This window comes from Macaca thibetana, chromosome 2 (assembly GCF_024542745.1).
Source record: "Macaca thibetana thibetana isolate TM-01 chromosome 2, ASM2454274v1, whole genome shotgun sequence".
NCBI lineage: Eukaryota > Metazoa > Chordata > Mammalia > Primates > Cercopithecidae > Macaca > Macaca thibetana.
The window spans coordinates 82,314,288-82,328,496 of record NC_065579.1 but is presented as its reverse complement, the minus strand read 5'-3'; the positions used below and the strand labels follow the sequence as shown (position 1 = coordinate 82,328,496).

The 14,209-nt window shown below is 37.8% G+C and overlaps 1 protein-coding gene across 3 annotated transcripts in view; it reads right to left on the bottom strand.

Annotated features, from left to right (window-relative positions):
• Window positions 1-14,209, bottom strand: part of KCNMB2 (potassium calcium-activated channel subfamily M regulatory beta subunit 2) — a 298,583-nt gene that overhangs the window by 271,361 nt on the left and 13,013 nt on the right. The window contains exon 1 of one of the 3 annotated variants that reach the window (XM_050778302.1): window positions 3,931-7,003. The exons of the other annotated variants lie outside the window; for them this stretch is intronic. Within the exon in view, the coding sequence (XP_050634259.1) occupies window positions 3,931-3,941 (11 nt within the window). The 5' untranslated portion in view covers window positions 3,942-7,003. Of the gene's footprint in view, window positions 1-3,930; window positions 7,004-14,209 lie in introns of those variants that run through there. 3 annotated transcript variants of the gene reach the window in all.

Below are 14,209 nucleotides of genomic sequence, written 5' to 3'. Positions count from 1 at the left end.
CTCAGTCACAGTTTGTTTTAGTCACTATTGTTATATATTAATCATTGTCCTTCTATGACATATGGTACCCACCGTAATCAGAATCTCAATTTTTTTTGAGATGGAGTCTTGCTCTGTCACCCAGGCTGGAGTGCAGTGGCATGACCTCAGCTCACTGCAACCTCTGCCTCCCGGGTTCAAGCGATTCTCCTGCCTCAGCCTCTTGAGTGGCTGGGATGACAGGCACATGCCACCACACCTGGCTAATTTTTGTATTTTTAGTAGAGATGGGGTTTCACCATGTTGGTCAAACTGGTCTTGAACTCCTGACCTCGTGATCCGCCTGCCTTGGCCTCCCAAAGTGCTGGGATTACAGGCGTGAGCCACCACACCCGGCCAGAATCTCAATGTTTTAAAAGTACTTTGCAGATGTCTTCTCAGTTTTCTTGTTGTGGCTTTTCATTTCTATGTTTTGGGGATTTTAAGACACGGATTTCTATTTCGAATGATTCAACATTAAAGAGTCTACTTTGATTCCCTTCCCAGAATCCTCTCTCTGGGGCTTCTCAATCTCTTTCCCTTTATTATGCAGTCTTGGCCCAGCTGTGCCAAACATAGTGGTCACATTTGTCATCCCCTCAGCTAACAACAGACCCTCCACTTACCAGGACCTACTTCATAGAAGTCAGTGAGTGATTGCAATAACCAAAACATATTTTTTTTTATCAGTATAAGATCAGTTGTGTTAGAGCTAAGCAACGTATCTGTCAAAAAGGTCACATTCATTAATCAAGATAACACAGCTAATTATAGAAAGGTAGGCACAGAACCCAGCACTGAGGGTTCCAGGTCTATATATATAGCATTGCTTTATATACAATGTTACTAGAAACTGTATTTGTACAGGAACTGTCACTAATTGTAAGTACAGTAAGTCCTGATTATAATATTTTAGATTTTATGTACACCAAAGTGGATAACTGAATTTTAAGTAAACCCAATTAATATTGTGTTATGAGAAAGTTCTAGAAAATGGCTCAGATTGCTCTAATTCCCTGTGTGAATCTTGCCATGTCTTTCATCATGTCTTGGCTGGTCTGGTGTCCTGTAATGGTGACAGTTTTGTTTTTCCTTTTGTTAGTCTCACTTTGTCACTCTTCCTTCACCTTGCACATACACTATAGTTGCTGCATACCAGATTATAGCTAAAAGGCTGCTGTATTTCTTTCCCTTCTGAGTTTTGTCATAAAGTATGTTTTGAATCTCCTGATACAGGGAATTTTGCAAAAGGTAAAATATTGTGAAGTGAGCATTTCCAACTATGCTAACATTGGAATCTAATGTAGCACTATTACAGAATGATGGGATTTTAGAGTTGAAAGGACCTTATAAATTATCTCATCTGATCCTTCCCTACATTTAACCATGAGGAGATTTAGGCCTGAAAAGGTCAGTCTTTTGCTGAGAGTCATAGAGCCATTTAGTTTCAGAACCAAGACCAGAACTCGGCTCTCCTAACCCTAGTCTAGTTGCACAACTCCATACAGGTTTCATGTAAAAGCAAGTACACAAAATGGCCTATTTCTCAGCATTGTTTTGTTTTTATTAATAGCAAAGGGGATCATGTGCTACTTACAGTAATCTCTAAAAATTTTATAATAATCCTTGCATTATCCTGTTAAACTGTTGCTGTAGCTCTGTGCTTAATAGATTGAAATCTATTATTCATAATGCCATCTTGTTCCTGTTCAAATAACATTATCTTTATGACTAAAATTTTATGAAACCATACTTGATTTCTTAGCAGAGTGAGATGATACATCATTAGAGAAAAGAGTTTTCATTTGTGAATACAATTCAATAGATATTTTTCAAACAACACTCTGAGTGTGGCATTATCATTGGCACTTTTTTGGATGCAGAGGCAACATATGGCATGCCTTTTAGCCTCAGATAACTGATACTCTGCTCTGTGCTTCTGAGTGTCCAGAAACATCTGAAGCAAAACAGTGCTGTGCCTAAGAAGATGGTATAGTGTGGTAATCAGGTCACCCTGGGTTTGCATCTTGGTTCTGTTGTTTAGCAGCTGTGTTATCTTGGGCAAGCAACTGTAGTCAAGCCTTAGTGTCCACATTTGGGGACAAAAATGCACTAACTTCATATAGTTAATTCAAAAATTCTGATAAAAAACGAGACAGAAATCATTTAGCACATCCCTGACACGTAGCGCTCAAAATTGTTAGCTAATGTTTAAATTCTTTATTACCTTATGTCAGTGAACTCTCTATCTTCAAAGCACAGTGTAGAGCACAGTCAATTATCTCGCTACATTTAGGAGAAGAAAACTTTGGCTTTAGATAGATTTCATTGATTGACTGACTACTGGTTGATTGATTTAGTTGTGCTTGTGTGGTTCAGTGGAGAATATTTGCCCATACAACAATCTCAAGCTTGAAAAAAGAATTCTAAGGATAAAGTTGGGAATAGCAATTGCTTCAGTGGGGTGATATATTTAATTTAATTGTGCAGTATTTGTTTTCATGAGAAATACTCTCCAGATAGAAGTCTCTCTCCCTTAGATTGTCAGTTTTTATTAGTCACCTCAGGTTCTCAGACAAAGGCCTCCTGATTGGATGTCAATTACTTGGGTTCTCACCCTTTCTTATCTCTAACTCACTCTGTTGTTGCTAACAAATTAGCCTCTCAGAGGAAACATTTGAACCAAACGGTACAAAGTATCTTGGAAAACTTGAAGTATTCTGTTTGGTGATCTAAAATAATCAAATGAAATGACTAATTACTTGCCAATTTTTTTCTTGTAGTTCTTAATTTTTTATATATATATATATAAAGTAATTTATATATATTAGTAATTTATATACTCATTTTCCCTGTTTAATAAAAGGGATATGTATAATATATATAATAAATATATTGCATACACATAAAGGAATATATAAATATACATATATTGTTTTAATATATATTTTATATATATTATATATAATTTTTGTTAAACAGGAAAAACTAAATATGGGCAAGGAAAATGAACTTCATGCATCTGTATAGTCTGAAAAAATTAATTATGGCTAATTTAAAATGAAATGTTTCTTAAACAATTTTGCAGTCAGGCTATTAATAATCATTTTTGCAAAGTGGACAACATATACCAGAGCATATTGGAATATTAGAGATTCATGAATTGCTGTCAGTTTGAATTTGTATACATTTTCTCATCACTAAAAATACTGTGATCTAGTATGCAGAGGAAAAACGAGTCCTGGAAAACAATAGTGTTGTTAAATGTTTTTGTAAGACAATTTATAGTTGTGAAAAGTTAATTAGTGATATAAAATACATATTTGGATAATTAACATCAGGGAAGACTAGACACTTGTTGCCTAAAACAATTAAGATTTTTTTTCTAGAGTCATCTAGATGCTTATATCCATTTTCCAACTCAGTTTTCATGTCTAGACAGAGCTTCTTCTAAAAAATTGTTCAAATACAAGAAAATTCTGATAGTAAAATAATTGAGAATTTGAAAGGCTGAGAAAAGTCATGATTCCGATGTATTATATTAGAGTTGAGATCTGAGACTTGTGAATTAACATCATGCAATCTTTTAAAATATGAGAAAATATGCATTAGAATCAAGAATAACCATAAATCCAACTAAGAAAAGAAAAATCACTTTCCTGTGAAAGAAACCATTCCTACAAGTCCTTATGTGCCTTCACTCCTGACTTTATAGTCATACAGATAGTTCCAAAGCCAGGAAATATCACATTTTCTACACTTTTCCATAACGTAATCATTTTACAAAACATCTAAACCAATACAGCTCTTTTAAATCGTAGCCTCTCCTCTCTTTGTGTGTCACCAGTTCTTTTTATTAATTCATGGAGATGAATGCAAAATAAACACAGTTCTTTGGTGAGTCCAGCTTACCCACAGTGCATGCTGCCCTGTCACACCACTCGCCGCTTTGTTGCTCTTTCTCTCAGTTCCTTCCAACGTGCCCCCAGGGCTCATGAAACAACCCAAGAGTGTACTGCATACTTGTATAGGATGAAGCAAAGAAGGAAAACAGAAAGGTGCCCAGCAGTGTTTGTACCAAGGTGCAGTGCCCTTCCTGGCACACAATGTGGGAAGAGAGCAGTCAACCATGCAAAGTAAATAGCAACCAGCCTAGTGCAACTAACTAAAGGTAGTGAAAAGCCCACTGAAGCACAGAGCTGAGTTTAGAATATTTACACCAATGCTCCTCTATTTTACAGATAAGGAACCTGAAATTGAGCCATAAATTTATTTGTAATTTTAAAAACCTGCAACTGTGATCCTTGAAATATTCTTTATAGTTTGATTTTAACTATTTTAGAAATGTTGGTGGAGGGATGACAAAAATTAAAATACAGACAAAAATGAGAGAGTCTTAATTCTGGAAGAAGTGTTCTAGCTTATTCATCTTGTTTTACAGATTTAAAAAACCCCAAGCCCAGAGGATTGCAGTTCCTACCCTTGTATTGTAGCCACGCAGAGGAGACCCACTGATCTTGTTACTACACACCTAGCTACCTAGCTCCTTTTTAATTAATTCAAATAAGTCCTGTTACAGCTTGCAGGATCTATCCTGCTGATTCTGTAGGATTGCAAGTTTTCCTTTTGCCTTTCATTGGATTTCAAACAATGTATTGAGTGTGGCAACTGAATTATTACAGTCAGTTATCTGTGTATTCTATGGGCAATTTAAAATTGACGTGGGTTAAAATGGGACACTTCACACTAGTCATAAGAAACTCTTCAGAGATGCAGCAATTCAATCTGGTTCACGTAATAACAGCAATAAAGAAGAAATCGAACATATTTTTTTTCTCTCTCTTGTGAAGGGCTAAAAGCAACATACAGATTTTCTTATTAATCCTCCCAAAAGAACGACAGCCATTTCTAACCAGGAACCTCATGACAGAGGTCAGGAGGCCAAGTGTGTGCAGGAGCTGAAGGCACTGGTGTGGGGTTCCAAGGCTTCATTTCAGCGTCTCTTGGTGTTGCTAACTTGCTGTTTGATGGTGGTCAAATCACAGAATCTCCCTGAATCCTAGTTTACTCATAATTTAAATGGGAGGAGATGGGTGAGATAATCTCCAAGATCCCATCAAGGATGAATTCTCAGTGATTTCACAGAGATCTCAATGCACTGCTTAGATTTCCTTATTGTTGATTCCCTTACTTAAAGTCTTCACTAAGGCTCTATTAACGTTACTATTGTTCTAGCTCTTCCCCAATTATAATATTTCTTTTTCACTTTTTCATAAGAGTAACAGGAAACACAGTAATGCCCTTTATTTGTAAAGGCATGGCCAACTAATAAGGGTAGAGAGAATAAAGCAGTAATTGGACAGTTTGTTTATCTCTGTGGAAATCTTAATAGTTATTTGAAATGTTTTAAATTTCTTTCATGGCCCAATCTTACTTTTGCACCCTTAATGTAAGCATCTCACCTTCTACTTTCTCGGTTTGAAGCCATTCATCAAGAGTTCTTTCAAAGTCTTTCTAAATGTTTCTGCTCTTAATTCATCCTTTTCTTACTCCTCCACCCCAGTACTATACTACCCTCATCTCAGAGGAAAAAGAGAAACTTTGTCATTGCAAAATAACCATCTATAGTGGTCTTAATCCAATGTCCAGTTCTTCTACGTCAGTGACTCTCATACCTAGATACAGATTTGAATCACCTGGGAAAACTAGTAAATAATCCTGATCAGAATCAGGAGCAGGTGTTAGTATTATAATAAGGGTCCTAGGTGAGTTTTATGTTAAGAAAGGGTTGACAACCAGTGCTCTGGAGGTCTTGATGATTAATTAACCCTTGCTAATTCTTCAGTTTTAATCCGTTTTACTGGCTCCTTGCCTCCAACCTGCAAACGTATTTAGGCTTCTATTATCCTAATAAAACACCTTCCCTTGTCCCTCAAGCTACGATTCTATGCATCTCTCTCCTACTTTACCTTCTGAATGGTTCTGCTCCTTGGTAACCCTGAAACAGCTTTCTATGCAGTCACCATGTGGCATACACAGTCCCTCATGCTTCATGCTACTCAGGTTCTCTTTAGGGCCTGACATTCCCAATCACCCTTGCCACTATAGAATTCGCTCTTCCTTTGGCATCTGTGATTCTACATTCACCTGGTTTCCTTCCCAGTTGCACAGTTTCCTTTAAAACTATATGCCGGCCAGGCGCGGTGGCTCACGCCTGCAATCCCAGCACTTTGGGAGGCCAAGGCAGGTAGATCACGAGGTCAGCAGTTTGAGACCAGCCTGACTAAGATGGTGAAACCCTGTCTCTACTAAAAATACAAAAAAAATTAGCTAGGCGTGATGGCGGGCACCTGTAATCCCAGCTACTTGGGAGGCTGAGGCAGGAGAATCGCTTGAAACTGGAAGGCAGAGGTTGTAGTGAGCCAAGATTGCACCACTGCACTCTAGCCTGGGCAATAAGAACAAAACTCCATCTCAAAAAAACAAAAAACATAAAACAAAAAACAAACAAACAAAACTGTGTGTCTATGAGTCCCCAAAGCATAGCTGCTTCTTACTGTTCTATACTAGTTGCCATTAAATTATTGATTTATTCTCTTCCCTAAAATGATTGCTAAAGTTTAAATGATCACATCCATGAAAATGACTCTGGAATCTGCATCTCTTCCTTGAGTTGTAAGTTATACAAGTTATACTTCACTGGGATATATCCTCATCTGGATGTTCTTCCTCCACCTCAAACTCAACCTGAGTTTATGATCTTTTACTGATTTCACCCCTTCTCTGTGACATCCTGCTGAACTTCAGTCAGCACTGTCCTTCCAGTTTTCTGGGCTTCTAAATTCTGGTTATCTTTCACTCTTCTTTTTCCTACTTACTCTCCATATCCTATGCATCCCAAGTTGTGACTGTTTTGCTTTTGAAATTTTGAGGTGTCTATTTCCTTCGTATTTCTAATTTGTATTCAATCCCTTGTTTAAGACACAGATCAAATATGCAGTCTTCCATGATGGCATCCTCAACTCCTGGTCAAAATTAGCTTTCCCCTCTTTAGTGATCCCAAAGTGCTTTGTGAGTCTGGTATAACAGTGAGCACATTCTACTTTCTAATACAGCACCGGGTGTATAGTCTCCACCACTTAGGTTAGGCCCTTAATGTCAGATATGATATTCTTTCTTGGATGTAGTTAGTATCAAGGATCAGGGACTTACAATCTATCTGAGTAAACAAAAATATCTCCCCATTCTTCCTCCCACTGGGCCTCCTCCCCACAAACTGCAATACAGTGGAAATGGCTATTCACCATAAAGTGAACAGTGACAATAGGGCTTTGTGAACATAGCCCATGCTTTTATAACAATGACTAGTTTTGATTGCTCACCCATCATATGAGCACATGTCTTATATATGTCATTTCATGCAAACTTCCCAAAAGACCTGCTAGATAAACATTATGAGCACCCATTTTATAGATGTAGAAACTGATGCTGAAAACCTTAAGTAACTCACCCAAGATGACATAGCTAGTAATGAGAGGATAGGGGCCAAATCCCAGGTGTGAAAGCTCACACTCTTAACTTCATGTGATTCCATTAGATTAAATTGTGTATTGTGTCAGACAACAGGAGTTGGCAGCAAAGGGAAGAAAATTTTTTGCTAGGGGAAGGTTTGTGGATGATGAAGAGTTATTTTATTGAGAAAGAGTAAAATGTTCTGTTCAGTCTTTCTTTTGACTCTCATTGCTCTTGGAACTTCCCAGTTGCAGAGTCCACCTGAGCAGCAGGTAGCATGGGGGCTTTCCATGTGTGAGGACACTCTTCTAACATGCCAGCTCCTCTGATCTGTCAGGCCACCATTTCTATCACCTCTCTTTTCATCCTGAAGGCATCAACTTTTAGTAATCCCAATGTAAATGACAAGAACAGTGGTCTTGGTCATATATTCTTATCAGCTACCTGCTAAGGAAGGATTAGTTTGACAGTCTTTTGAAGTCCTCTCTAGACAACTTCTATCCATAATAAAGTCACTTGCAGAGAGCAGAGACCCATATCCTTACACAAGACCCATATGCTTTTGAAAAGCGAGACAGTGCTTTCTTTTGAGTAGTAATCAATACTAATTTGCAAGCAACTTGAGAGTAAGGGAACATATCTTCTAGTGTGTTTATCAACCTTAGTTTCTTACTAGCCTACTGACTTCTGCATGTAAATTATACTTATTTCATAGAAATAATGCAAACTTGAGTTCTTTATTTTTGAGAGGAAGGAAAACCATAAGTGCTTTTTTTTTCTGAAAGGGGCTTGGTAATTGATGTTAAAAAGAATTGGCTAGCCATAAGTAGAAAGCTGAAACTGGATCCTTTCCTTACTCCTTATACGAAAATTAATTCAAGATGGATTAGAGACTTAAATGTTAGACCTAATACCATAAAAACCCTAGAGGAAAACCTAGGTAGTACCATTCAGGACATAGGCATGGGCAAAGACATCATGTCTAAAACACCAAAAGCAACGGCAACAAAAGCCAAAATTGACAAATGGGATCTAATTAAACTAAAGAGCTTCTGCACAGCAAAAGAAACTACCATCAGAGTGAACAGGCAACCTACAGAATGGGAGAAAACTTTTGCAATCTACTCATCTGACAAAGGGCTAATATCCAGAACCTACAAAGAACTCAAACAAATTTACAAGAAAAAAACAAACAGCCCCATCAAAAAGTGGGCAAAGGATATGAACAGACATTTCTCAAAAGAAGACATTCATACAGCCAACAGAAACATGAAAAAATGCTTATCATCACTGGCCATCAGAGAAATGCAAATCAAAACCACAATGAGATATCATCTCACACCAGTTAGAATGGCGATCATTAAAAAGTCAGGAAACAACAGGTGCTGGAGAGGATGTGGAGAAATAGGAACACTTTTACACTGTTGGTGGGATTGTAAACTAGTTCAACTATTATGGAAAACAGTATGGCGATTCCTCAAGGATCTAGAACTAGATGTACCATATGACCCAGCCATCCCATTACTGGGTATATACCCAAAGGATTATAACTCATGCTGCTATAAAGACACATGCACACGTATGTTTATTGCGGCACTATTCACAATAGCAAAGACTTGGAATCAACCCAAATGTCCATCAGTGACAGACTGGATTAAGAAAATGTGGCACATATACACCATGGAATACTATGCAGCCATAAAAAAGGATGAGTTTGTGTCCTTTGTAGGGACACGGATGCAGCTGGAAACCATCATTCTTAGCAAACTATCACAAGAACAGAAAACCAAACACCACATGTTCTCACTCATAGGTGGGAACTGAACAATGAGATCACTTGGACTCAGGAAGGGGAACATCACACACCGGGGCCTATCATGGGGAGGAGGGAGGGGGGAGGGGGGAGGGATTGCATTGGGAGTTATACCTGATGTAAATGACGAGTTGATGGGTGCAGCACAGCAACATGGCACAAGTATACATATGTAACAAACCTGCACGTTATGCACATGTACCCTAGAACTTAAAGTATAATAATAATTAAAAAAAAAGAAAGAAAAAAAAAGAATTGAATTAAATTAATTTGCAAGTTAGGTCACTTGTTCTACATCAGAAAGAAAGAAAGGAATTGTCATTTCTCATAAGGTTCTAGCTGACACTGATAAGAGAAAAAAATTTCTTCTTTAAACATACATGTTTATGAACTCTCTAAACATCACTATGATTTCAAGTTCCATTCTATAACACCAGATGACAATAGGCACGGTTCTTTGGTACCAAATGAAGTTTTGAGATTTGACTCTGATAAATATTTCACGTATGAATTCTTATTAAAAGCTGATTCAAATGTATCTACAACCATATCCTCTGAAGGTTATGATTTTATATGCATAGTGATTTGAAAGTTATTACAATAGGGATAAAGTATATACATTCTGGAATCAGGACTGGATCAGCTGAACTTGAATCAAGGCCTTAACTCTTGTTAACTATAACTTTGAAGAAGTTGAAGGTCTTTTCTGTGCCTCAGTTTCCTCATCTGAGAAACAGATATTAAAAAAAAAAACCTACCTCATAGCTTTATCATCAGGATGAGATGAGATAATCATGTAAGCATAACACCTGACACATAAATATAGTAAGTCATCAGTAAACGTTAGCTATTATTACTCTGAATAGTTTTGTTAAAACGATCTGGCTCTGGTATATCTCTTTTCAATGGTTTCGTCTAATTATTTGCATTTGTTTTCTCTGCTTACCTTCATTCCCTCTTTTATTTTTAGGAAAACTGATATGAACAATCCTCCAGTACTATAGAAACTGTGGCTGGGTGCGGTGGCTCTCACCTGTAATCCCAGCACTTTGGGAGACCATGACAGGCAGATCCCTTGAGGTCAGGAGTTTGAGAACAGCCTGGCCAACACGGTGAAACCCAGTATGTACTAAAAAATATAAAAATTGTCTGGGCGTGGTAGCATGTGCACCTGGAATCCCTGCTCCCTGGGAGGGCTGAGGCAAGAGAATCACTTGAACCCAAGAGACGAAATGAAGGTTGCGGTGGGCCAAGGTGGTACCACTGCACTCCAGCCCGGGCCACAGAGGGAGACTGTCAAAAAAAAAAAAAAAAAAAAAAAAAAAGGAATCTCTCTGAAGCTAATCAGAGAACGCTCAGTGCTGAGTGACATTCCTCAGCCAAAAGCTCTCTTTTTGTGTCTGGGTCACAATTCCCATAATTTCTTGCATTTGAGTGGCTTGCCCATGCCTTTTAATTTTGTTTTCAGTGGGCATTGTTAAAGTCTGTGTTGGCCAATATTCAGTTCATTTTTCAAAATTTTAAATCAAATCTTACAAACATATCCAGATTAAGACTAGCGCAAACCAGGATTTTGCATTCTTTTCTAGCATGGTGCCAGATGGTACTTAGGTAGGATAATAAAGGAAATCTGTTTCCTTCCTCACATTTTATGTATCTGTCATAAATCTTAACTGACTTTAGGTGACCTGCAATTTAGAAGTTCAAGTTTCAGGTGAAGGTTCGGGTGAAATTTCATTTTAATGTTTTATTAAAATTGATTTTCTTTTGTGATTATGAATGAATGCAATATCACTGCAGAGGAAGCAAGTTGACAAGCAGTGAGAAAAATCCAGCTAAGATAACAACATAGGGCAGTTTTTTTCTGCTTATCTTTATTGTAGAACTACCAGTAAGAAACCTTTAGGCGTTATTATGCCTTCGAAACACAAATAACATCAAACTCTGCACTAGTTGGCAAAGAGAGAAATCTAAGCATCATTATGGGGGCTGTCACAAGTGACTATGGTATTTATTCACAAATCTAGCAGACTACTGAGGCTTAAAATATGTGACTTATTAGGACATTGCTTTTGAATACAAATTATAATAATTTTAGAATAATAGATTGTTTGAATTCCGATAATTTAGAGAAAAGCGAAAGGAAGGATACTTATTATATTTGCTTGAGTTAAAACAGTTACAAATACGTATTTAAAAAACTAATAGAGATGGAAAGAACTGTGGTCTAAATTCTACCTCGTTTTGGGAAAGGTGATTTTACAGAAAAGCAGCCCATGCATCACATTAATGAGATCAAGGCTGATTTTGGGGAAATGAGACAGAAAGAGAATAAAGCTTATATTGCCATTGATATACAGAGTTATGGAAATTATTAGGTAAATAAAATAGAGGCATAATTGTATTTTGTCTGAAATGGGTTGTCAAACTGAACTGTCTTAGAGATGGTGGCAAAAGAATAGAATATTTTGGTGGGGGGGTTATTCAAAAAATAAAACTGCAGAAAAATAGAGAAACAATTTGATGATATGTTAAGAAAAGAATAGGAAATCTGTTATAAAACATTTTCCTTCTTTGCTGAAATCTTCTTTCTCTTTCACAACTCCTCAGTGTGGGAGTTTGTGGTGGGAGTGCTGTTACATCATTCTTCCACAGTCGACATTTAGAATCGTATCTGTAAACCTTGGTCAGCGTCTGGATGGGGACCAGCACCATGCATTACCTTGTGCATATAGAAAGACAAAAGATAGATTTTGATCCACAGGAAAGCAGATTGCCTGGGTTAGCTGCCCCAGATGTTTGTGTGTGAGTCATGTACTTTCTTCTGGGTTCTGGAGCTCTGAGTGTGGCCCTCTTGGGACCTTATAGTCCAGACCTGCACACTTGGGGCTTGTGCACACTGGTACCTAGGGAGAAAGTGTGCCAAATGGCCAGCAGGTGTCAAATGGGATACTTGAAAGTCTGTCAGTCTGGCGGGCTTCAGCTTGAATATTGGATCCTGGGCAAGCTGATCATGCTTTCTGAGTGACAGATTTCTCAAGTGCATGATAGGGATTTTAGGACTGTTCTGAACTTCAAATGCAAGTAAAATGCCTAGTACAGTCCTTGACTTAATAAAGGTTCACAAGCTATAACTGATATTATTGTGTAAACTGTCTGCCATCTGCAAAGCGCTCAATAAATGTTGTGTAACATTGTGGATATTTTTAAGGACTTGTTAGCAGTGGCCACCTTAGAACAAACAACTATTTCTCCAAGGATTTCCCCTATCCCCTCCGGAAATGCACATGTCTTAGTGAAGAAGGTTCGAAAGGCAGAAGTGATGGGTTCATAGTTAGGTCAGGCAGTGTGGCCTGCAGTTTATGTTAGAGGAGTTGGTGGAAATCCTGGCTCTGCCATTATTTGTCATGGGACGTGGGATAGGGCTTTCAATGCTTTTTAACTTCAGTTTTCTGTCCTAAATGGGGATGGTGATGCTCACCACACAGAGTTGTAAGAACAATAGAAGATAAATTTTGAGTGAATTCAATGTGTAATCTACAAAATAGGATAAGATATTACTTCATCAACTACCAAAAGGCTCTCACAGCCAGCCTCTGGGAAGAAAAAGCGTCTGTACTGTTCCTTCATCCTCACCAGACCTTTGTCAACTGCCCTCACTCTTACTTTCCTTTTGGGGAATATTTTTTCTTGGAAAGAATAATCCACATCCTCACCACTTGCTCAGTCCTTTAATGTCATTGCAACCTGATTTTGGTGCTTATCCTCTTTGTGGAAAATGGTCTCCCACTTTGACATTGAATTCAGATCCCAAATCACAAAATCCAAAGCCGTTCCTTTGAATTCTCTGTAATATTTGACATGATTACCCACTCTCATCTTAATAATAAAAACAGGAATCATTTATTGAAATGCTACTATGTGCTGCACTGGGCCAGCCATGTGGCATACATGATTTCATTTAACTTACATGAAGCCCTTGCGTGGCAGGTAGTCCGATCCCATTTTACAGAGGAGGAAACTGAGGCACCGAGATGCTAACTTGCTCAATATCACGTAATTGCCACACTAGTGGCAAAAAAGAGATTGGAACCCTGCTAATACTGATGTTCCCTCTTAGAGCTTTGTTCTTTTCTTAGCTTCTGTTAGTAACATTTTTTCTATGAAAATATTCAAAGCACTGTGTACCTTTGCATGGTATTTGTCTCACTATCTCACTCCTAACTCCTGGGAACTTGACATACCTCTTGAATAATGTATAATCCTCAAGGACCTCTTTTAATGTAATGCCTTCGTGGGGCAAATTAGTTTTTAACAAAGGAAGTATTAGACAAAGAATCTCTCCTTGGGGTTGCAAAGTCTGAAGATTTAAAGCGAGAACCTGAAAATGACATCAATTCCTTAGTTAATTTACTTGTATAGCCGACACAACACTGACCTTATCAAGGTAAGAGTTTCCTTTAAGTTAACTGGTCAAGAGGTATTTTTCTTTTCATAAATAATGCAAGGGGATGGAAAGATAGCTGAAAAGAAGAAAAAAAAATGCATACTTTTCTTGTAAGTTACATTTGGAAACATTATTGTTATTCTGATTAATGACAAAGAATTCCAGCCAGGGTAGAATGGAATGTGATTTAGGTAAACTCTAGGTAAAATAACAACGCACAGGAGAGAAATTTGAGCAAGTTTACATGATGCTCAGATGGACCATAAACAAGAGACAATGAGTGTTGCTACTTTTCTTGCTGACCTTTCTTTAACAGAACTTTCTCATTAGAAAAGAGCTTGCTTTAGCTTATTGTTAAAACTGCTGTGTGCTCACCTGCTTTGAAAAAGGAACAGGCAACCCAACACGGTGGTTCACGC